General features: G+C 46.8%; 1 protein-coding gene across 4 annotated transcripts; it reads left to right on the top strand.

Annotated features, from left to right (window-relative positions):
• The first annotated feature begins 246 nt into the window (after window positions 1-246).
• Window positions 247-19,590, top strand: LOC142564267 (uncharacterized). 4 transcript variants are annotated; one of them, XM_075675203.1, is made up of 6 exons: window positions 247-405; window positions 2,280-2,469; window positions 5,075-5,193; window positions 8,744-8,820; window positions 15,092-15,181; window positions 19,337-19,590. In XM_075675203.1, the coding sequence occupies exons 2-6, from the start codon at window positions 2,362-2,364 to the stop codon at window positions 19,534-19,536; spliced, it is 594 nt and encodes a 197-aa protein (XP_075531318.1). In that variant the 5' UTR covers window positions 247-405; window positions 2,280-2,361; the 3' UTR covers window positions 19,537-19,590. The 4 variants fall into 4 exon arrangements, with proteins under 4 accessions (XP_075531318.1, XP_075531320.1, XP_075531321.1 ...); XM_075675205.1 differs by having other exon boundaries at window positions 262-405; window positions 2,332-2,469; XM_075675206.1 differs by lacking the exon at window positions 247-405 and adding an exon at window positions 633-1,191 and having other exon boundaries at window positions 2,332-2,469.
• Window positions 19,591-24,477: the final 4,887 nt, after the last annotated feature.

The raw sequence follows: 24,477 nt of genomic DNA on the forward strand, positions 1-24,477 counted from the left end.
TGAGAAGAATTGTCAGAAGCTTGCAAAGAACAATGCATTGCATTTCACTGAAGTGAAGAAAGCGAACGAAAACAATCGTAGTGCTAGTTTTTTTGTTTATGTCACAAGTCGGAACAGTCATACTGCAACCCCGCTTCACCTCCGACCACAGGTGCAATGGCGTGACGAGTTGCATTATTTACTGCTTGTTCAAAAGAAATAGATCGTGCTGAGTACGACGTTGAAAAGTTATGTGGACAAAATAGAATTAAGAAGATGGTTAATAGTACAATAACTGATGGCGTTCGGACAACACAGTCGACAGAGCTCATAGAGCGGCATAGAAGAAGCTTTTGATTTGTACACGTCACACAACAAGTAGTGCCTACGTCCTTCAATATACATTGGGAAGCTTCGTTAGCTCGGGTAAGTTGTCCTGACGAATGCTGCTAATGATATTTTGCTTCTCGAACTTTATATTATGTCTTGTCACTCTTGGGAAACGTTACTGGACCTCAAGACTTGTGCGTAGCATAATTAAATCCTTCGAAAGTGCCACCAAATAAAGCTGAGGAATCGCGGGTGCCTATTTTTTTTTCTATTACGAACGCTATCAAAAGCCTGTCACTCGCACCTATACCGCTAAGAGCTTCCCAACCTAACTCGTACCATTCCTTGAGTTTACTTTACCTCAACCGTGTGCAGCATTAAATCTTGCTCACCGCTTTTGTAGAGCAGTGTTTTCCAAACTGTTCGACTTCACTGTGAAGAGGGCCCCACAATTATTGTGCAGAGCCAGCGGTAAACGTCCCCGCGTTGTAGACTTGCCGAGAAATGTTCATTCGTGAACCCTGAATAGCCCGACACCACGGTTGCAAAGAAGACTTCTCGCTGTACTTGTATTACGAACATTCATCCGAGACTGTGAACATCTGCATACACCTTAGGACTGTGTTGCAGTTCGTTGGTATTGCTAATTATACGAGCTGTATGGCGGAAGTCACCCGAAGTGACAAGGTCTACCATACATTCGTGCAATGAGAAACAAGAATTTGCCAACTCCAACGTTATATTTCCGCATAGACTCTTCGTGAAGTCATAGACTGTGGAAAGCAGCTGGTCGGAAGCGGCTAAGTGTAATGAGAAGTCTGAAAACCTTTACGGACTCGCTTCCCACAGTGAGGCCCCGAACCCGAACGCCGATGAATCGTTGTAAGTCGTTGACATCGACGTCTTTGACAATGTAGTTTTCGAGCATAATTGAGAAAGTGAGGCTTCGTGACGTCACAGGTTGTCACAGTCCACGTGACACCAGTTCAAAGGTTTTCGATAATGTTTACATTACATATTGAAAAAAAAAATGAGAAGCCTCAAAGCCGTTACGCACCTTATTCCCACATTGGAGCCCCTAACCCGAACGCTGGAAAATACGTGAAATTAGTGACTTCACAAGATGACCTCGTCGATGACATAGTTAGTGAGCGTAATCGAGAAAGTGGAGATTATGCCCTACATGGTTCTTCGGGAGGTAGTAACCCTTTTCACCGTCTAAGCAGACCGTTCGAAGAGTGCAGGTTCTGAGCACAAGAAGTGTCTTCACAACTCCTTCTGATGGAGTAAATATATGTTTGCCCTGCATTTTACCCTGCTTTCAGGAACTGTGGTACTCCCTAAAGAAGGTACATTTACTTCGACAAGGCGCAAGCGTACAATCGATGCACAGTATTGGAGGCACAGCGTAAAATTCCACAGTGGGACTGTGGCATTGCCGACAGAGGCGCATATCACCTTCGTTCCAAGTACATTTACCCTGAGACACCGCCATTACTCGGGATCAATAGCACTAGTCAGTAGACCATTAACAAGAACTATGCAAAAGTGCGTGTTGATAGCATCAAAAATAAATTTGCAAGGACAGTAGCATTTCTGGAAGCTACTAAAAGATGTAAAGAAGGGTTTTGTTCTTGAGAGTTCCTTATTTACGTTGTCTCCTTTTGTGTTAGGTGATGTTGTCACTTTTGCTCACGTTGTTGCTTTGAGAGTTTATTTGTGATGTCGCTGTGTCGGCAAGTTTTGCTCCGTTGCTATGACGCGCCCCCATGATTTCGGCTACGCCAGGTCCCTCATATCGAGATAAATTTAGTATGTCCATAAAATATATTGTAAGCGGTTGTCAAGCTCCATGCTTGCCTTGTTAAGTGCGATCGTTTCACGTTGCAGAAGGGTGTGGTATTATGCTGCCGCAAAAAATAAACGTCTCTCTTGGCTCTCTAAATGACAATCGACACCGATCCTTGCAGCCAACACTCCTCTCTTCTTGGCCCTGGGGGATTTTTTTTTTCTGGAATCCAGAGCTCGGTCGCAGTCGGCCAGCAGATTGCCATGAATGTCGCAATACCAGCGCTGCTACTCGTCCTGCTGGTAGACGTGCCACCATCGTCAGCGCACTGGTGCAAGCTGAAAGGCTTGAAAAAGATAGACTGGGACAAGGTATTGTGACTACTCTGTCAGTTCATTTGATCTATTTTCACGCCATTTGCGGAGGTGAACTGTTTTTGTTTAATCTTTTGTTTCACAGCCCAGTAAAGCGTAGAGATAGTGATATCTGCAGCAACAAGAATGTTCAGATCTTACGCGTTGTGAGAATCGGTTTAACCGGAGCTTTCATTGGTCTTTGCGAAGAACACTGTTCCTGTTTACATAGCGACCGTCTGAGGTAACCATGTGACGCCTCCGTTTGACGGTTACATGTGCCCTCCTGGAGCAGTGCTTGTAAACAATCTAATCTATCGTCGCGACGAGAAAAGTGGCCCGCGACTTATACAACAGCAGTCAGAACCTTGCCCCCTTCAGACACAGCGATCACCAAATGGGGCCTCCGTGCCCACTGCCTCACCGCGCCGGCAGCCAGTGTCCGAGCGTAAACAAACTCGACCCCACTCCGCAATGCTGGCGCGCCTAGGTATAAACGCCTACAACACGCGCTAAGAAACCTCCTCCGTAGTGCCCAGGCAGAGTCGAGCAAAAGCCCCCAGATTTTCTCTCTCGCGCCCACTCTTGCTGGCGCCTGCGCACAAACGGCTGGCGACCCCTCAAATAAACGTTTCGTGTTCATTAATGCCGCCATGTCACAGAAAAGAATATCAACATTCTTTTTTCACTTACGCGAAAGCATCCATGTGAAGACACCAAAACCAGCAAAGGTAACGACGTTCTTAATTATTTTTCTGCTTTGACTTTTGTTCGCGAGGACACATTGAGCCTCTTCAATTTTCTTGTTCTCACCAGCCAGAGCGCATGCGTTTTTCTCGTGTTGCCCCGACCACCGTGCGGCGCACTTCGATGCGCATTCGCTTTTCTCTGGCCGAATGGATTTTCGCTTAGGAGAGTTCTGGACGCTTTCTGGCTGGCAGTCGAGTAAAAGAAACAATGGTCGCTCGCCGCCATCACTGTGGAGACTCGAGGGATTGCAACGCGTTCGCTTGAGCGCAACCTCTCCGGAAACTCTTGTGTCGCCGGTGTAGGATACCGAGCAGTATGCGTATATGGTTCTCTATGGACCAAGCGTCTCACGTTTTCTTCGATATTCCATCGGCAGGTTCCCAAAGTAGGCATTCGATTGTGGTCAACATGCCTTCGCGTTTTTTTTTTTTCATTTCACTGCCCTCGCCCCACAAAAGAAAATGAAAAGACATCGTTGCGGCGCAGCGAATTGTCGCACGGTGAAAGTTCGATTTTGGTACCTCTTCTTTTGCGGAAAGTAATGGGCCACCCGACGCTTCAATTGTCGGATACTCTTATTATATATTATTGCGATAGCAATTGTATCGACACTCCAGGCGCACTCCTGCCGTCGCCGTCATGTTCCGTATAAAGTCCAAGGGCGATAACATCGTGACCGCGCTCCGCATGCTGCATGTGCGAGTGAAAGCGTAGGGGGGGGGGGGTGACATGGGTGAGCCGACGACGGTGGCTCAGTCTTGGGTGCGCAAGGGAGAAAAGCGGGGAGGAAACGCGCCGCCTTCTGTCGAGCGCGATTATCAGGGGGAGTGGAGGGAGGGGGGGGGGCGGGCCTTAGGATTCTGTGTTCTGTGACTCTGCGATTTCGCAACATGTTTACATGCCTTGTTTCACGCATTATATATAGCGACTTTTTTTTCTTAGATACCTATAGATCTATTGGAGACTTATGCGTATATTAAATTTTCTTGTTGTGAGGTTTTGTGTATATGCGCAGTGGCACTCTTTTGACCTTTATCAAGCTGTATATATTCGCATTTGTAAATTCCACTGTACCTTCGCTTTTGAATGTACGAGGGCGAGTGAAATGAAAGTGAGCCAACCCACCCCGCGCGCGCAGTAATAGTTCGGTTCATTATCTGCGAGGCATATATGCGCGTAGCACATATACATCTTTGATTTATAGAAGTGCCACGCAGGTGTGAGGACAAATGTTCTTTAATGCTCTCATACACTGGGTTGAACATGGTTACGTGACATAATGGACGCTCAAAAAGTTGAACAGCGTGGTGTCAGGTTCTTGACAGCTGAAGGTGTTTCCCAAAAAGAAACTAGTCACCGTATGGCTGCCGTGTACGTTGAATGAATTACCCCTGGCGAGGGCTTCTCGCTAGAGGGAGAAGCCCTCCCTAGGGCGCTCCTCCCTAGACAAGGAGAAGCGTTTGCACACGAGGTCAAAGTTTCTCGTTATACCTTTATTTCCGCAGGCACAATGCTCGCAAGGTCGCGTAACAAATATCGTAAAAGAGTATCGTAAACATTAACTGTATTCTTTTATTTCTCTCTCTCAGGTCGTTCCACGGAGGGTATCATTGACAAAAAAAAAAAAAAAAAAGGAAACTCACTCCTGTAAAAAACATACTGCGACCACGGGGCTTTCACGTTGATAGGGAAAGATTTCTCGATCCGACAGCTCACAAATTCCTCGAGGCCTTTATCATGCGCTTTTGAATTATTAAGCGCACAATTGCTCCGTGGTGCTTCATATTCGTCACGATTCAAAGCAGCGCTTGCGATCTGCGGGAAAGAGCAGTCACATGTTCCTTTTGTTCATGTACCTACTCTATCTTTACAGTTTGCGGGCAAGGAATGGTACGCAGCACTCGGCCGTTTTAGACACTACGAATATCCCATATGTACCTCAAGACTTTACTACCCCAAGAAAGGCCGCGTCGTTGAAGTTCAAAGACACGGGTGAGGCGCCAGGCTGTCTTGTCGCTTTTGTCTGCCTAGCGCTGTATGTTCTTTAAGCATAAATAAGCAACTAGCCATGCAAGAAGTTTTAGTAAGCGCAACACGCTAGAACAAACTTTCGCCTCTGAGCAAACAGATCCGTAGTAATTAAATACCATATTTACTCGTGTAAGGACCGCCGTTATGTATGTCCCGCGCATCCACATTGGAGCGCGAAAATTCTGCAAACATGTTTCACTAAGTGTCACGTGAATACTTGCGTGCTGGATGGTTCCCGCAAGTCGCTACAAGATGGCGCTATGGTCCGCGTCCAAAAAAAAAAAAAAGAGGTGGGTGACTGTAAATGTGTTACTAGTCAGCCGCCAGTAGTGGTCGCATTTATTTGCGTACCAGTCTGAGCGCAGTTTGAAGCATCTGTGAGTATCCATAAGCTTGACTCGTACCAAACATGCCCCCGGTAAAACTTCAGAAAAAAAGTGCGCGCCTTACAAGAGTAAGTAGTACACTTTTACTGTGTAGGAGGTACATCACAGACAATGATCGATTAAGGCTCATAAAATACACCTACGAGAGACTGACGCTCATTGAAATTTTGTTTGGCTCAGATTTCATGTGGTTAGCTTCGACGATAGAGTGACTGTCCCGAAAGGGCATTGGTCCCGGGTTCAATCCTCGGACCAGGATGAACCTGTCTTCAACTGCGAATTTCTTTATGAGTGACCCGTAAAGGTTTCCTAGCTTCAGGAGACGGTCGCGTGGATTAAATTTTTTCCCTTTCAACTTCACATGTGGTTTACAGTCCTAATAGGCGCAGGATGCCTTTGTTGTGTCACATTCCAGTGAACATGGCCAACCCACATCAGGTCGACTCAATTTTGATGCGTAGCAATATATGGATAGCCGGTTGAAAAATTTTATGTGAAGCCAAAAAGCCCCTTCCTAATACAGGACGGCAATGCTCAGTTCAAGCACCACCAGAAACGCTATATTTCGAAATTTTCGCTCGCACCTTGCCAAGAATGCACACTGAGAAAGCCTAACACCGTTTCTCGGAGTCAGACTTTGGAATAAACTTCCGCTTTCTATAAAAGCGACTCCTTGCGCACACTGCACCAGCATAAGCTCCACACATATCAATAACACGCATAACGCATCCCGCATCACGTCGACCGCCATACAATGCTACGCATACCTTGGACAGTTCCCGTTCAGGGAAGTTGCGTTTAATTTTTCCCTACAGTGCTGCTCCGGCTTTGGATGCAATGTTTTATCTCTTTACCGCATCGATCCAGATTGGATCATCCAGTCTCGATATACCGCTGTCGAATGGCGACACACGTGCGAAGCGTCGCTGGGCTTACGTCAAACGCAGAAAACTCCTACAGTGTGCTGCGGCGCGTTGAACTGCCCGGCTTGTAGCAGAAAAGCCATATGGGTATCTACATGCTCCCTTTCTTTTTTGGTCATTTTGATTGCAATTTATGCACCGATTGAGAAAACAGCGTCTCAGCTAATATCAAATATATAGCTATACTAAAGCGCCGTGTGCACTTGCCGAAAATGTCGCAATTTAGCTGCGTTGACACCTTCCATGATAAGTAACGCAGTTTCTCTTACAGAAGTGCCAGACACGTTAATGGCCAACAAAAGTCACTAAAAAAGCTGCCAAGGCTTCCGAAAGGCAGATTTGTCATTACCGTGGCTAAAAACTGGCTCAAATTATCGACAAAGATGTTAAGTTACAAATACCGGCTGCATAGTTGTGGGCAGCAGCTCCGGTTGCTCCATCTCGTGACGTTGAAATCAAGCAGGTTGGGTATAGCTGTTAATGCAGTCACGGGCTTTGTGCTACTTAGATAGCTTGTGCATAGGCGTCAGACTCATGCTACGTTGTCTAGCGTGTTGCGGCTTTTAATGTTTTTTTTTCTTCGACGCGCACGATACTAAACACACAGAAAAATAAATGCACACGGAGGCATGGCTTTGACTTTTTATGTAGATAAACAAACCACACCAAGATGTAGCTGCTAGCACTGCTGCCGCTCACACCCAAGTCTTCGGCGCTCCGTAAACTTCAACACGTATACGCGCACAGTACAGTAATTATTTAAGTTCGAAACGCATTAGCCATAATTTTAAAGTAATAGGAGCCGTTTAACATTGTCGCCCATGAAATTTTTGCTAGCTTGTTGTTACTTACTCTATAACTACATTCCCAAGCATGATTCTGGCGCAGCAGAAGTTAAGAAGTAAGTATACAGTGACGTCTCAGTTGAGTGAACTTCGAGGGACCCAAGGAAATAGTTAACTCAACTGAGAGTTCGCTATATACACTTCTTACCCAAAGAAATAACTGAAAGTTCACTAAACTAAATATTATCTAGAATATGAAACAGCATAGGGCGCAGCAGACATCGAGTCAAAAGTGTTAAATGCAATTTATGGAGTTATGTACATCAATGAATACAAAGTGCGTAGCAGTTACGCTGCCACCTATCTCACTTTGAAAAAAAAATTGTAATTTTCATTTGCTCTGTTGTTCTTAAAGCGCAAGAAGTGACGAAGCTGTCCTGAGAGTCCATGTTCTTGTGCATTCACTCTGGCACAGTTTGTTGCTGAGACACGTAGTCTCGCAACTTTCCAAGGCATCCTACAGCCTCGGCTAGAATTACAGGATTTGAATCTGCCTCTGCTTCCTCGTCGCACTCTTCTTCTTCGGGACTAACACTGTAAACGATTTCCAGATCTGATAGTTCCGCATGGGTAACCAGCTCACTTGTCAAACTGCACATAGCCGCCGCTGGAGGGGCAATTTGGGGACGTCAGCTCTGCGGAGCGCAAAACTTCATCGAACAGATTTCAAAAATGAGCCCGGATCCATTGGTCAAGTTCGCTCAACTGAAATATTCGTTATTCAGCTATTCGTTTAACTGAAAGATTTTCGCATTGAATGCATAAAAAACTGCCGGGGATTTTCTAAAAGTTCGTTGTTCTGAAATATTCGTTAAACCGAAGTTCGCACAGCTGAGAGTTTACTGCAGAGAGTTAAGTGTTGAGAATCCCATTATGCTCGTGCCATAAAGTCTCTCTACGCATTTAGAACGGTAATTTTGTCAGGATGAACGCCATCGCTAAAACCGGGTGTGACGTTATACTCAATATACACGAGTTCCGGTTCGTTTACCCTGGAAATAGACATCCGAAAAAAGAAAGGTTCTTTTAGCTACTACTAAAGACGCTGGCAGTAAGCAATGGTAATTCGCGTTTTGGAATACACGAACATCTGTTTTAAAATTCATATGTCTCACATTCATAATCCTACATATTCACAAATGATACTTCATATCTTCCAAAATAGACCCATATTATCCTGTAGAATTATGATAACCGGGACATGGGTCTTTTTTAATGATCACCTTTCGCATGCGGCTAACAATTTCATACCCGCGCTGGCCAGGAGAGATGCAGCCTCCAATAATAATTTTTAAACATTCATTCATGTGCTTGACTCAGCATGCAAAAGTGCTCATTTCCGGTAATTGCATTTCAGGAGGGTCGGGGCTAAATCTTGGAATCAGACCGCATCCGGCGGCACACTCGAATCGGACAAAATTCGATTTGTTAAAGGTAAGCCTAGCATTTTTCTTCTCTATACCGCAAGACAGCTGGATGCAATGGCAAGATGCATGTACTATATAAAGTATAGGACCGAGATAATATTCGGAAGTTCGAATGCCTATTGAATACCTCTGTTCTGAATCGAAATTTCGTTTGATCTGAGAATATACAGCCGAAACGTATTACTGAAGTCAGGCCACCTCAGACCACTGGGCGTTCCGAGCGTGCGTACCAGAGCCCGGGCTGTCCCGTGACACAAGCAGTAGTTCTCCCAGCGGCCGAAGAGAGGCGCCCCACAGGTATCCTTGACACACCCTTCCAGTCTCTGGCAGACGCACAGGCCCAGGCATCACTATAGGAATGATCACTGCGTCCAGCTGACAGCCCTGAAAGACGAACGTGGCAGTTGCGACAGCATAAGGAGGAGTAAACAATGCGAGTACAAAGCTTAGGAGCAGGACTGTTGGCGATGTGGAAGGCAAACGGTCGAGAACTTAAGTCCATTTAATCTCAATTGCAGAAAGAGATGTGAGAGGCGAAGGATCGAGAACTTAAGACTTTTCAATCACAGTTGCAGCAAGAGGCCCGCAGACGCGGAGTCCTGCAGGTGCAGGTCGCAACGACTGCAGACGACGTCGCGTGACCGGGACAGCGGGAGACAGGAGGAAGGGGCCGAGCGGGCAATAAGTGCTGACGATATTGTAGCGGACAACGGCACAGCACGGGACACGAAGCAGGGGATGTCCGAGTTGCCCGGTAGAAACTGTGACAATGATGACAGCTGTGCAACAAAGGATGGTCGCTCAGGGACATTGAGATGCACAGAGCGGACCACCATGAGCTGAATGCCAACGGAGTTAAAGGGAGTAAAGGCTGGCAGGTCAAAACGAGCAAGAAGTGGAGGCAGGTGCGCGAGAGGTCTTAATTGACAGAACCCCCCACTCTATGGGCTCCAGCCAAGAGCAGAAAACATCCAAAGAACCAGCGAGAAGAGGTTAATGCGCCATTGTCTTTGGAGATGTGAACGCCTCCAGAATGAGAATATTGCACAAGGAGCAGGCTTGTGCAATATTGGACGAAGAAGAATGCCGCCCTTAAGGAAGTGACTGCAGAAGTGGATGCAGCAGCAGATGTTTGGGATGCAACTGAAGCGATCGTTGTCCTGCACGCCGGCTGAATGATGTCGTGGACAAGGACACCAGTCCTGGGAAACTAGCATAAGCTCAAGTGCACAATCCAAACCTGGCAGACGAGAGCCTGAGAGCACCGCTACGTTTTGTGCGGTGTTTCCATATAAGTGCTGAGCACAGACGCTGCGCGAGAAGTGCAAGCTCCTGAACAAAAAGCCTGAGTGGAGAACTGGGACCACACGCGGAGTACATAAGCATTACACGGGCGCCGACCGGCGGACCGCGCAACCTACCCTATCGGGTGAGCACTGCCGAGAAATTAGGCACACGTCTGGGCCACAGGCTAGGGGTTTTGCGGGAATTCACCCCTCTAGCACTGCAATAAACGGACGTGCACGAACACCCACCCAACGGCACCGATCATGGTAGCTCATGGACAGGTAGTGCTGCAGACAGCAGGGGAAAAAGACGGGGTGAGGCACAACAAGGCTTCCCGAGGCTTCAGGTAGTAGGAAGAAGAGGTCCTGCCGACACCCTCCAGGCGAGAAGGTACCAAAACTGAATGCGGCCTTTCTCAACATGCACGGGTCAAGAAAGCCGATCTAGTGGGAGGAACTGTGCGAGATGCTAGACGCTGAGAGCCTGGAGCTCTATGCGCTAGCAGAGACGCATCTTCGTGGTCTCGAGCAACGCCCTGTTCATCCAAAATGAACTTGGTCAAGTCCGGTCCGTGAAGTTGGTACGCTCAAATTTGGGAGTATAGGTATCATGTGACATTCTGGAACAACACGGGAGATGCTTAAGTGCCCATGCACGGAGCCCGTGTGGATAAATGTCGACATTTTAGGGATTCTCGTGATAGCACGAGTTGTGTACCTTGCAGTGACCAGTGGCCAGCATTAAGGACATTCCACAATTATGTACTGTGTTCTGGCCAATGTACAATGGTGGGCGGTGGGCAGGGAATGACACTGAATGACACGACGATGAAGAAAGGTTCAGTCTTGAAAGTGATCACAGGAGAATTAGACTGACCATTTCAACATCTCCATGGCGCCAGGGATACAACTGAACTGTCGCGAGCTTGCTTCCCACCACCTGCCTGAAGTGGCCTATGAAAGCATAACTGCAGGGTTCAAATGCAGACTCCTTGATTTGGAGTCGCCTACCTATGATGCGTATGCGTATGTAGATGAACTGCGGCGTACAATGCGAGCCCACGACGTTCGCATCAATTCACAGCTTATGGGTGACCTTAATTGCCATGCGCAGGCAATGGACGGATTCCACGATTTCAATGGAGAACTAGTGGTTCGAATGGCACGGGAACTCAACCTCAATATAGCCAACCTCCATGCTGACTGTGAAGATGAGGACATGTGGTGTGCTAGGAATATCCAGTCGTGCGTAGACTATGTGCTGGTGTCATCTAGACTGGCATGCCATGTAAAGTGCATCACAAACGACGAGGAAGAAAAGTTCAGCTTTGAAAGTGATCACAGGAGAATTAGACTGACCATTTCAACATCTCCATGGCGCCAGGGATACAACTGAACTGTCGCGAGCTTGCTTCCCACCACCTGCCTGAAGTGGCCTATGACAGCATAACTGCAGGGTTCGAATGCAGACTCCTTGATTTGGAGTCGCCTACCTATGATGCGTATGTAGATGAACTGCGGCGTACAATGCGAGCCCACGACGTTCGCATCAATTCACAGCGGTGTACGGTGAAAGGCATGGTCGGACAGTGGGGTACGGTTGGCCGACAAGCGAACCGAATACACAGAAAAGCTGTAAATGTCCAAGTGAATGTGAAGAAACATGGCGGGAGCTCTTTAATTGAAAAAAACTCACGAGCCATTCCACTCTGTGAAGGTAGTTGACCAGCGAAGCTGTTTAGCACTTGATACGGAGGTGACAAATAATTTTGAACCAAGGTACGAACTCATTTATTGCATTGATGGGTGATCATCGTGACAAAAGGTACGCACACTCATTTATTGTCTTGATCGGTGGTCATTATTTCACTCGCAACCGCAATCACATTCTTTGATAATGTCAAATCGATGCACGCATGCTGCTGGGTGGTCGGCTGGGCCTGTTGGGCTGCAACACGGAACACGTAAACCTCTTCCTTTTCGGTACCGATATATCCACATTGAAATAACCGACAACGACAACAGGAGTAGTGTCATCGCAGCTAATTCACGCAGAGTAGCCACGAACCTTACGAGACTATGAGTCATTTCATGTTTTGCTTGCTTACGGGGGTATGACGCTGCTCACGGGGGTATGAGCCGTTGATGATGAACCATTTATGATGAACCACGGGGGTATGAACCATTGATGAGCCATCGATTCACTTTGATGAGTGCTTGTAGCTTGGAACATCAACCCGATATATAATGAAGGTCGCAGAAGAGCGCGGGCTAGAACCATCCTTCAACGAATCGATCCTTACGGGGCAGATGCATTCTTCGTCGACGCCGCCAAATATGGCAGCGAGGATAGGTTTGCAATCTCGGTCGTTGACGCGCGCGGAACACTTATCAGCGCCGCGTCAATCTACACTGAACACGTGAACGAGGCGGAGGAAACCGCGAGAGCCTTGGCTCCTCAAGCCGCAAAAGGCCCGACGACCATTTTTTTCCGACTGGAGCACTGTGGTGAGGGCTTTCTCGTCCGCTCTATAGTTTCTAAACAGGCAGCAGGCATCGTCAACAGATCCTTTCGTATTACTACGGGCGAAGAAACTGGAGGTCATACCATAGCGTGGTTCCCGGCCCACGTGAACGATGTAACCAACCAAGCGGGTTGCAACCCTAAAGAGCGGGCCAACTGCCTGGCGCGTGAATTCACGAACCGCACCCGAGCTAACGGTCCGGCTCTCCCACAGGATTGCCCCTTCGAAGACACTTACAACCTATCACGAAATTACGTCCCATCACAGACACAGCAGAAGGAAATTCCCTCCCCCAACCCGAAACTGAACAGGGCTCAGGCCGCTCTTACAGACGAGATCCTACCTCACCTGCAGAGCGCTTAGTTGGATAAACCCCAACTTCCCGCAGTCGTGCTCCAAATGCGGTCACGCCGGCTGCTCCTTCGACCACATGCTTTGGCTGTGCCCGTACAACGCGGGCTCCGTCCTTCAATACAAGTCCAACCGGGACGCCTTGCTGAAGAGCTCGGAATTCACGCATCAACTACAGGCCGTTCAGAGGGCATGCGACGCCTCAGAGAGTCACCACCTCCGTTTTCCGTCGTGGGCGGAACCACCCTTAATCAAGTTGCTCAGGACAATCCAATAAAGTTCTTGTCACTGTCACTGTAGCTTTCTACCTTACGGGGCTATGAACCATTGCATTTTTTGCTTGCTTGTATACTGGGGTATGAGCCATAGATGATGATAGTTTTTGTTCATGGAGAACAAAATGCACGGAACCCTAACCATATACAGTTTCGCTGTAAGAGAGCTATGCAAGCAGTGCCGCAGAGCAATTAAGTCGCTGAACATGACAGTAGACGGTTCCAAATGCTGACTTCTGACAGGCGAAACAGCCCTAAGCACTTTTGGCCGTATATGCCCTCCCTTGACAGGAAGGTAGCTGCTCCGCAAATTGGGCATGAGGAAACTCCTCTGCTCATCACTTGGCTTAGCAAGCACTTCGCTGAGCATATGCGTAAGCTATACCACCCTGAGCTTGAACAGGCTACGTACACCTTAAGGGGACTGACGAGTCGGGAAACTATTGCTCCAGTATACAACGACCTCATGAAATGTAAAGAGGCAGGGCTGGCCCTGGACAGGGCGATTACACGCATTGAAGTGCAAACAACAAAGAGACTGGATGACGTGCCTGCTGGTCTTGTCAAGCGTCTGGAAGACAAAGCACGGGATCACCTGGCCAATATATTTTCTAGCATCGGGGTGGGCGACCCAATCCCTACCGCTTGACTGATTGGAAGAGTGTGCCTCGTACAAAAAAAAAGAAAGGGGGTGGGGGGAAGCTGCTGGTCACTTAAGCGTTCACAGACCGTTGATGGGGACAAGCATCTTATACAGTATTTCGCCAAATTTTAAGTTCGAGGTTTCGAGTAGATGCGTCAGGAAAAGCTCGCAAGAATACATGTTTTTGACGCGATTAGCATTCTTTTGGAACTTCGCGCACTTTCAAGGGAGTATATGTCCGTCTGCCTGTTCTCTAACCGTTTTCTTGCCAACTTGCTTCACTCGATAGTTCACGTTCTGATGGGTACAGCGTCAGGCTGCTGTGCCGAGGAACCAGGGTTTGAAACGAACGGTCGGACAAATTTGGGTCACTGTGTATGCGTCACGGGGTAATCCACTCTTCAGTGAACTTCTTTTATGTCAACTTGAATCACATAGGCACGTGCGTTTCATCAACTACAAAAAAATATACTTTACCATTTCTCTGGCATTGCGCGTAATTGAACTCGCAACATATATAATCAGGCAATTGTGTCTGAATGCATATATTCACACAGGCACTATGCGCGGAATTCATGGCGGCACCGCTAGATGGCGCAGCGCGGCAATACGGTGCGGCGCTGCATTGCTTCACTGTTAATCGAATTATTGTCGATATCCATCGTGACATGGGTTCTGCTGGATTCTTTTTTTTACTAAAACTAAAAAAGGAACAATAACGATGTCATTGATGTTCGGCAGAAGTAACGCGAAATTGGAGACGTTTATAAACAGCGCGATACTTGGACGTAATCTCCGAGATCAGGTGGCGTACGCGGCGCGCTGGAAATTTCTCGGGCCATATTCTGTGATCCGCATCTTATACCCTAACCACCAGGTGCCTGTGTTGTCTGCTAAGCAGTTGTGTTATTTAGTGTTGCTATTATTATCAGTGAAATGTCTAGGCCGTTATCAGCGTTGCAGTTTTTTTTCATTATGGCTTTGGTGCAGTAGGTAATACAGTTGCTAAAATCAAACTTAGCCAAAGTGGCGCGTATTCTTCTCTCGAGACCACCACGTGTTTATGGAATAGTAACAATACACCCTAATGTGACCCGTGTTATGGTCAGATTTTCTTAACGCGCAAGTAGACGACGGTTGGAATCGAAATTTCTTCACGTGTCATCTGGAGCTTAACTTGTGGTCATGTTCGCTGCAGACAATGCTTTGAGTCCCGACGGGGTGATCTACTACCAAATCTTGGACACGGATTATACAACATGGGCGATCGAGAATTCCTGCAATCAGTGTAAGTAGCCTGCGGAGCAGCGAACCAGCGTTCACCTGCCGTACGCCGAAGTGTAGTCACAAGGAAGTCAGCCACAATAGTCTGCGGGGCACTGTATTTACGAAAAAGAAAAAGAAATCCTGTGAAGCATGACCGCATAGTCTCAAACTCAGTGTTTCATTTTGTGATGGGTTTTGCGAAGTGGTGTTCACATCGCGAGATTTTTTTTTCAATCCAATAGAATACGAATTGAATACGAACCGAATGTTGAATACTTTCTCACCCTTAAAGGAAGCAGCTTGCAAAATTGGTGTGTAGTCTCAATGGTCAAGAAAATACTGTAGATCAACACAAATGTTACAATCCATGTGGGCGAGCCTTAAGTAAAGCGGTTAAATAAAGGCTGCACGACTAACGGCGATGCGCACAATTTTGTTTACTTTCATCCCGTGAAACGTGTAATCTCATCACATTGTCATCACAAACTGGTTTTTTTAGAGAGACCTGGGAGTCGACAATAAATGTTCAGGTTTTGTGTAGGAATCGTAGTTGGACGGGATTATTGCAGAAATCTGAAGGATTGGCCAAGAACGGGCATACACCCAGTTGCACATACTGAGTGGCTAAATCAAAGATATTAAATGTAAATCTAAGATAGCGTTAAATATCATTCACCGCTCCACTCACTAGCGAGCTCTTGCGCCAACTTGCGTCGATCCAGCATTGATCCGACCCAAACCCTTGGTCAAGTCTGACCGACTGGCTCGGGTCGTGGCCTCCGCTAGCATTGGCTGGTGGAGTTCTCCAGCCATTAGGGAGTTTTAGATGAGGGGGACACAAGCCTTGGTGCCCCCTAGCGCTTGGGGGGGGGGCAAACGCTTGCGTCCCCCAATCGAAAACTCTCTATCGTCCCAGGACAGAAGTTGGCTGGGAGAGGCCACATTTGCGACATTATTAAGACGTAAAAGTTACGTCGACCCCTGGAAAAACAAATGCGCCATGCTTTCGTCATTACCACCCCCTCCCCCCATCGTCATGATTGTAAAATGGTCCCCGTATAGATAGTGTTCTTGTGAAATGTGCCGGTCAAATAAACAAATACGCCAAAATCTCTAGCTTCCCTGTTTACGTTTATATGTTTTCGCAACATGGAAGAAACGCAGTACGGCAAAACAGCTTACCGAAACAGGCAATTTCCTTCACGAGAGATCGAGAGTCCGAATTTCTCAAAGGTGGTGGGGCTAGGCATAAACTTTCTAATGGAATGTTATGCTGTGAGTAGTGTCCTAGTTGGATTCTGTAGTCAAAACATATGCCTCCGAAAGTCAGTGATGAAATATACGGATATTTTTGTAAAATACTATCTGTATTGGCGATTATACCGCAAATTCTGATGTTCGCCACGGCTATGAAGCTGGTTCAGTAAAAAAAAATCATCGCTTCATTTCGATTCTCCCATATTTTATTATATGAAAAAAAATATCGTTGCATTAATACGCAGTATAGAGTATAGCACGCGTAGAAAACCGTGTTTCTGATAAAATACTAAATCCTACAAATAATTACCTAAGTTGCCATAAACTATTGTAGAACAAGCTGGCACCGCGGCAGCCAGCCTTGTGAAAGTTTCTAGCAGCCATCACACGAACTTCTGTAGACTTGGGTGATCTGTATAAACGCATCAACTAAAAGATTACGTATTTAGAGTTTTTTGTGGGCCTTTATGGTTTTGCTCGCAGCAGGTGAGGCCATATCCCTTTTCTTCTTGTTCATGTTATTAAGAAATATATGTTGGCGCAGAAATGGTGCTGGTGACTTCTCGTCTCGTAAACACGCAGTGTATGGCGTTTATTTTATCGTTAACAATTTTTTTTATAAATCACTCATATCACATAGTACAATTCTATTTCTCCAGCTAGATTGTTCTTAGAAGGGGTCATTATTTTCAGGAGAAATCAAAATGATTATTTCATCGTTAACGAAGTCTTTCTAATTAACCTTTAAGTTATTTTATTGTGGCACACATTTGAATTTACTAATTGTAGCGGGTGATTTCGAAAGTCTTATGCGCTTGTAATGGATTCTGAGCATGACATAAGTTCCGAGATACGTGTTCCCAAAGTTTGTGATGAAATGCATTGCAGTTATTTATTTTTTTTTTTTGCAATTTTTGAGCTTCAATGCATCAGAAGGTGTTTTGATAGAAAAAAAGTGATTAGCAACACGGCATTGCGCGGCATGTCGACGGCGTTTGTCTCAAAACTGGTGCTGATTTAAAAAATTCGTCCCAAGGGGATGTGCGTTACGAAATCACTGGCTTCAATGCGTTCACTGCAGTATGCGTGCTAAAGTACTGATTTAAAGAAAGTTCGTTAGTAAATTTTTGTTAATTAGTCCATTATTGTAGTTTGATTTTCAGGGTAAACATGTCCCCATCTTCGAGTAATCCAGCTCAATGAGTACATTCATGCTATATGCCATAGGCAATTTTTTTCCAACGTTAAAAAAAAAACACCCGATAACCTTACTGTTTCCTACACTTCACACACAAATTGTGTGAAAGAACAAGGTCGGAGGAGTTATTCCACGCGCCACGACGTTACAATTACAACGTAATTTTCAAAACAACACAGCGACAGTAAAATGAAACTCTAAAAGAAACAGCGCAAACAAGGAGGTCGGTACAAATAAATCCAGATTGAGTTCAACAATACGCTTATTCGCCTGGGCATTCCTAAAGGAGCAACATGTGAGTGCAGAGTTCCTTGAGCAAAAGTGCAAGGACCAGGAATTGCGCGATCAAGCCGATTTTCTTCTCCGCGCCTGTGCGTGTAACTTGAAATTGGGGACTGCAGTACCAAACCATGGCGGCACATTGCACTCTCATCAATTTCAACTTTTGCATCGGAATCGCGAATAAATTCAGCGTTTTGCGCAAAGCTAAAGGTTTGCGTACTTTTTCTCACAGGCCTGCGTCCGTTGGTAGAGCCCGACAGTGGCACTCCCATCGCTAACTTTTTTTTCCTCTCTCACTTGTGTTAAAACGCACAGTTGGTCATGGCGTTCATGTTGGTCATACAGTCTCACATTTGAAGCACTGAGGCCCTGCATGGAACTGCGTATACTTTTTTTCAGTGTAAGCGCGTCTTGCGAAGACGTCAGCAATGTAATATCAACTCATGTGCGAAACGAGCAAGAATCCAAGAGGACGCAGCTTCACGGCTCCAGAAGCGTTTTACGTTTCGCTCCCGGCATGATCGCCATGCGCAAGCCTACACTAGCATACCGGCTAAGCGATTTTTCGCGTACTGCTATAGCCTATACGGCGGTGTGAACGGAACGCGCAGTGAGTGTTCAGCTAAAACTCGCTAATGAACGCTTGCTAAACCCCGTTTTCTCAAACGATCCTCGACTCGAAGCTCTTCCTCCACTCGACGTATAAACACAGCGCCACACCTGGACTGAAGAAAGACAGTATATGCTTCTCAAAAGTTGCCCTAGAGTTAGTGAAGCGCAGTTGCCACACATGTCGGGGGATGGCGCTGCCAGCTGCTTTTTTACCCGCCGCGGTTCCTCAGTGGCTATGGTGTTGGGCTGCTGAGCACGAGGTCGCGCGATCGAATCCCGGTCACGGCGGCCGCATTTCGATGGGGGCTAAATGCGAAAACACTCGTGTACTTAGATTTAGGTGCACGTTAAAGAACCCCACGTGGTTGAAATTTCCGGAGTCCTCCACTACGGCGTGCCTCATAACCAGAAAGTGGTTTTGGCACGTAAAACCCTGTAATTAAACTTTTTTTAATCTGCTTTCTTGAGTAGGGAAGAGATAGATAGGACCGGATTGAGAAGGTAAGAGATTCATAGGATCGGATCCGTTACAGGCATAGGCAACGGCACAAGGTAGATATACTAGAAAGACGCTTTAAGCAAGAGAAAAAAAAATACATTCAGGAAATGGGGAGAGAATACTAGACTGAAGAGGATGTATAGCACAGCTGGTTAGCTAAAACTATTTGTCAACGCCCCATTTCAAAAGAGATGTTAATAAATCATCGTCATCGTCATAAATTGAGTCGAAGTATAGCGTATAGACCAGAGGAACGTACTAGAATACGGGGGAATGACTCTGTGTTGACCTGATTTCGTTTTTTTTTATCTTAACTTGATTTCTTACAGTCGGAAGCACTCTCTCACTTCTGCTGACCAAGCAAATGCGCAGTGTTCCCAGACCAATTATGCGGAAAGCGTGGATTGCCATACGGAAGGCAGGATACAAAGTCATAAGAAGACACTGGTTTCCAACCGGCTGCCTCATAGAAGGCGGCAAAGGCGACGGCATGCTCACACTGATGCTTGTGTCGAACCCGTCTAAATAAAGTGCGACAAAGCGTCCTGCCGGTAGTCTGAAGTGAGCGAGTGCGTTAATGAGTGAACAGACTGGTCATTAGTGGAATGGTTGGCGAGCGAGTGAGGGCGTTAGGGATTGCGTGAGTGATGAGTGAGTGAGAATATTAATGAGTCAACGGTTTGAGGAGAGAGAGGGGTGTTATTGAGTGAAATAAAGACTGATAGCTGGGTTGGTGAACGCGTGGGTTGGTAATTGAGTGAGCGTTTGGCTAATGAGCGAGTGAGCGGGTTATCGAGCGAGTAAGCGAGTGAGAAATTAGGCTAGCGATAGGGCTGTTTACGGGTGAGTGGGTGGGTTACTGAGTGAGTGAGCGAAGGAGTGAGTGGACTAGTCATTGAACAAGTGTGTAACGAGTGGTTGAGTGGGCGACTGACTGATCTGGATATTGAGTGAATTACACAGTGAATGAGAGGGTTGTGAGTCAGGGAGTGAGTAAAGCTTGAGTTTGTCGGTGAGTAAGCGGGTCAGTGAGCAAGTGAGCTTATTAATGAGTGCGTGGGTTAAAGAGTGAGGGAACAGCACAGAGAATGAGCCGATAAGTCAGTGGGCCACTGTACTGCACTGGATTAATTTCGAACTCCCGGGGTTCTCTAGCGTGCACCCAATGCACGATAAATGCCGAACGCGCCTCCGTAAATTTGGCCTGGGAATGTTTTTTTCGCTTCTCAGTAGGCAGCACAGCGGATGCTATGCTTTTAGAGCTTTCTCATGTGAATCGCGAAGAGATGGAATCAATATATTTTTTGTCTATAATAGGAAGCATATTGAAGGTGGCCACATCGATGCGCCTGACAATTTATGAAATATTTTTAAACCGTATACATGCAAAAACATTTGGGACAGGCATTGTATTTCTGGTTTCTCTAATATTAGGAAATAAATTGAATGCACTGTGAACAATGGCACAGAGACATATTGTAATTTATTTTCGAAGGCCACATGGCTCAGTGTGTTGAAAACCCTTTTAAATTCCGTTTAGTGTCGTCTGCATGCTGCCACACACATGCGTGCACATCGCCCGATGATGTTGAGGGACCGGTGAGGGACTAATGTATTAGGATACTGCAACGACACATACCTGCATAACAAAGCGTTGCCCTTACAAAGAACGTTCTCTTCGGTTCGCCTGCAACCAAGCACTAACGACGCACCCAGTGCATGTTCCGTTATTTCGAAGGACTGAACCTTAGAAGCTGTAAACTGACCATTTCTTTACGCAAGTGTTAGAATTAACGCACCTACTACATTGCACGATTTTGCGCAATTTGGTGGCTCGTTGCATAGCCGATGTAGATCAATTACTTCGCGGCGATGGTGCGCCGCGCCCAGGAAGCAGCTACCGAGATCGCGTTTCTCCTGTAGTGTAGCCGTCTTATTTCGCAGTTAGTTGCATCAACCTACACCGATGGCCTGGTGTCGCTCCAAGTATATGCACCCAAGTGGAGCAAACTTGCACAACACTGAAAAATTAGTTGGAGTTATAAATAAAAATTTATTTATTTATTTATTTATTGCTTACGTACGCATCTGGTCTGTAGATTCAGCGGAGGGCGCTTTCATTCCCTTCTTCACCGTCACTGTCACTCGAAACCGTGTCATGTCACACGTGACACCAAGCAGCCCCGGAGTGAACGCCTGGATATTTCAACGCTTTCCCGAGAGTAGTCGGATTATAACTACAGCCCAGCCGACCGCGCACAGCATCAAGGCGGACCGCGCACAGCATCGAGGCGGACCGCGCACAGTATCAAGGCGGAGCGCGCACAGCATACGGAAAGCTGAAGCCTGGTCCTTTCCATGAGAAAGATGCGCGAACACACGCAAACCGCCCGCAGTTTTCATGAACTTTATTAAGTTCGGCCATTTGTCCGTGGTTTTAAAGGTTTGACAAGTCTACATGTGTGACATGACCTGCTATGGGAGCCTTTTTGAAGCTTGCTTTTGGCTGCACCACAAGGATGGACCCCCACAGAGATAAACATGTTGTTTATTGACGGTGCCATAAAGCTCCACTTTCACGTTTTTTTTTTCATTTCATGTGGTGCTCACTGCTACGGCTTTTCGAGCTTTTGTGCGAGTGGATGCGTGAGTGTGTGATTTCTTTTTTTTTTAGTTTTTTTAATCTCTCGTTATATAGGGTGTCTCACGTAACTTGAGCCAAATTTTGAACATATGCAAATCCCACGTAGCTGGACAGAACCAAGGTAATGTTGTTTGCAGCCGCTTGCAAGTAGTCAGATTATTTTTTACATTCCGCGTAACTACATAATTACTCCTAATTAATTAATTAATCAACTTCTGAAATAATATAATTAGATTAAAACTGTCAGTGAGAAAATTGTAGAGCAACACGAAAGAACTCCCGATACAATTTGCTGTTGCTCGATACGTGCCACATAAATGCGCTTATCCAAGCATGAAATAAGCCCGCGAATACACGAAAAATTGCCATGCGACTCGCCGCTCGAATGACTCTGCGTTGTTAGGATCGGCCTGCAGCTATTTCAGCCCGCTGCACGTGTTCCAATCCAACCGGGACCGGGGCGCACTTCAGAGAACTGCGGATAACCCGGCAGCCACGTGGCGCGGGGTCAGCTCAGGGGAGTTCTCCAGGGGAGGTAATTGGCGGAACCTCCCCAAGGGCTTTTCGAGACACCAGACAATGTGCTACCCGGACGCGCCACCCGGGACGGCTCAGAGTTCTACGAAGCCCATCTGACGTCGGCTCCGGACCATTACACCTGTGTGTGTGGGCGGTACGTGCATGTAAGCCCTCATCCTCCTCCAAAAGGGCGGGTCATCTTCAATGACGTCGAACTATGACGTCGAGCAGAGTGCATATAAGCAGCGATTGTCGGCTGCTAGAGTGTGCTCGTTGGCGCGCTCGAAGTGTACTCGTGAGCTGTGTGCTCGTAAGCTGTTTGCTGTATGCTCGTCTTGCGGGCGCCATTTGGGAGTCACGCTAGGCTGTCGATGTATCTCATGTTCGACTGTAAAATAACATGCAATTAAATCCTGCTCTCCTAAGTCCCGCCGAAGAGTCAAGCTCCTTCCTACAGCTACGACTGCCAAATCTTACATCTGAATGGCAGCGGTGAGATCGGCCTACAGCTCGTAGATCGTCCGACGAATCTAACAAATGGTGGCAGCGGCGAGGTCGTCCGACGAATCTTACAGCGTGCATTCACGAGCTTCTCTCACGCTAGGAAAAACACTTTTATGTAGCACGCACTGAGCAACAAAAAGCTGTATCGGGAGTTTTTCGTGTTGCTCTACAATTTTCTCATTGACACTTTTCATTAACTATAATATTTGAGAAGTTGATCGGTTAATTAATTAAGACTAATTATGTAATCAGGCGGAATGCAAAAAATAAGAATAATCTGAGTATGTCCAAGCGACTGCAAACAACGTTACGTTGGTTCTGTCCAGCTGCCTCCCATTTGCAACGTTTTAAGGTTTGCCTCAAGTTACGTGGGACACCTGGTGCATTAAACCTGTAGTGGAATGCCAAGAATTTCGCTCGGCTAACCTCTCCACGCATTACTAAAACTTATGTCAGTAGCACGCACGTATTTTTTACGTGCTCGCTGACATACGCGGTTTTCTCGTGATACATTCTTGGAATACGCAAGCTGTGGGTCTCGGGTGGCCCATGCGGTGTAAGATAACGTAAGGTGGCAGTGCCAGTTCAAGAGACTATTGCCCTATAGGCTCACGATATGGCATAGCGCAGAACCGAAATTCTGAGCAGTATAGCCCAGGGGAACGAAACGGAAAAAAACATTAAATCCACGCACACCGCGAAGGACGATTGCACTGGGTTCCCTACCGAGTTCCCCTTCTATAGCGCTGACACCTGTAGTGGAGTCATGTATGCTCAGATAGTGATAGTAATGTGCGCTTTTTTTGCACGCGACTATATGATTAGTACAAATCGCTTGCTGTTTGGGTGCCTCTTCTGTCCTCTTTTTTTTAGTTTTCTGTGAGTGCCCCCGCCCTCTTGACTTTACGGCAATAGTGTTGGAAGTCGGCGCAGTTTGTGTCGTCTCTCTTATAGCACTCGTACTTCGCGCTGAATGTGCTTTTAATTATGAATAACCAACTAGCCTAACCCTCCACCCTTTAAAAGTATCAAACATCTTTTTTTTGGGGGGGGGGGGGGAACGACTGTATGACGAATCACTACGTATGCATAGCCATCTATACACCTCTGGAGATGTGCTGGTTAACGGCTCTATTCTCAACGGAAATACGCAGCGAAGCAACGCACGCTGCCGAAATATTCTCACCGCCACAAGCACACGTCTTCAAGCGTACCAATCCTTCAATAAAAGCGAAAAGCTTTTTGGGAGCGTTCGGCCATTTGCTTGCGCTGACAATCATCGTCGATGGTATACCTGCACATTTTCGTTTTCGTTTCTTTACACATCACCTGGGAGTGCGAACGCAACAAAGCATTCCACAAACACGAACACCCGAGTGCGGAGCAATGGGAGAGTCGGCTCACCAGCAGCGAGCTCACGGCCCAAAGGGCCCTAGTGCAGCACGCGAGCGATGCAGCAGGACTCAGTGGATCCTTGGAATAGGGGCCCTCCCTTGCTGAAGAGAAGTCTCAAGTCGCCAGCGCCAAGAAGATGAAGACGGCGGAGACCTCGTAACCGCGAAACTCTTGAAAGACTCAATAAGAGTTTTCACTCACTCACTCACTCACTCACTCACTCACTCACTCACTCACTCACTCACTCACTCACTCACTCACTCACTCACTCACTCACTCACTCACTCACTCACTCACTCACTCACTCACTCACTCACTCACTCACTCACTCACTAAATGAACCCGGCAAATGTTTAATCGTCTTCGTCGCCATTCACCGAAGCTCCACAGCGCGCGCTCGCTCCGCAC

This window comes from Dermacentor variabilis, chromosome 11, assembly GCF_050947875.1.
Source record: "Dermacentor variabilis isolate Ectoservices chromosome 11, ASM5094787v1, whole genome shotgun sequence".
Classification (NCBI taxonomy): domain Eukaryota; kingdom Metazoa; phylum Arthropoda; class Arachnida; order Ixodida; family Ixodidae; genus Dermacentor; species Dermacentor variabilis.

What these genes read in the sequence shown, in the direction of transcription:
- LOC142564267 (XM_075675203.1), top strand. Translation starts at nt 2,362, where the DNA reads ATGAATGTCGCAATACCAGCGCTGCTACTCGTCCTGCTGGTAGACGTG. An exon ending in AAAAGATAGACTGGGACAAG is followed by an intron (nt 2,470 to 5,074) that starts GTATTGTGACTA and finishes CTATCTTTACAG; the next exon opens with TTTGCGGGCAAGGAATGGTA. An exon ending in CAAAATTCGATTTGTTAAAG is followed by an intron (nt 8,821 to 15,091) that starts GTAAGCCTAGCA and finishes TGTTCGCTGCAG; the next exon opens with ACAATGCTTTGAGTCCCGAC.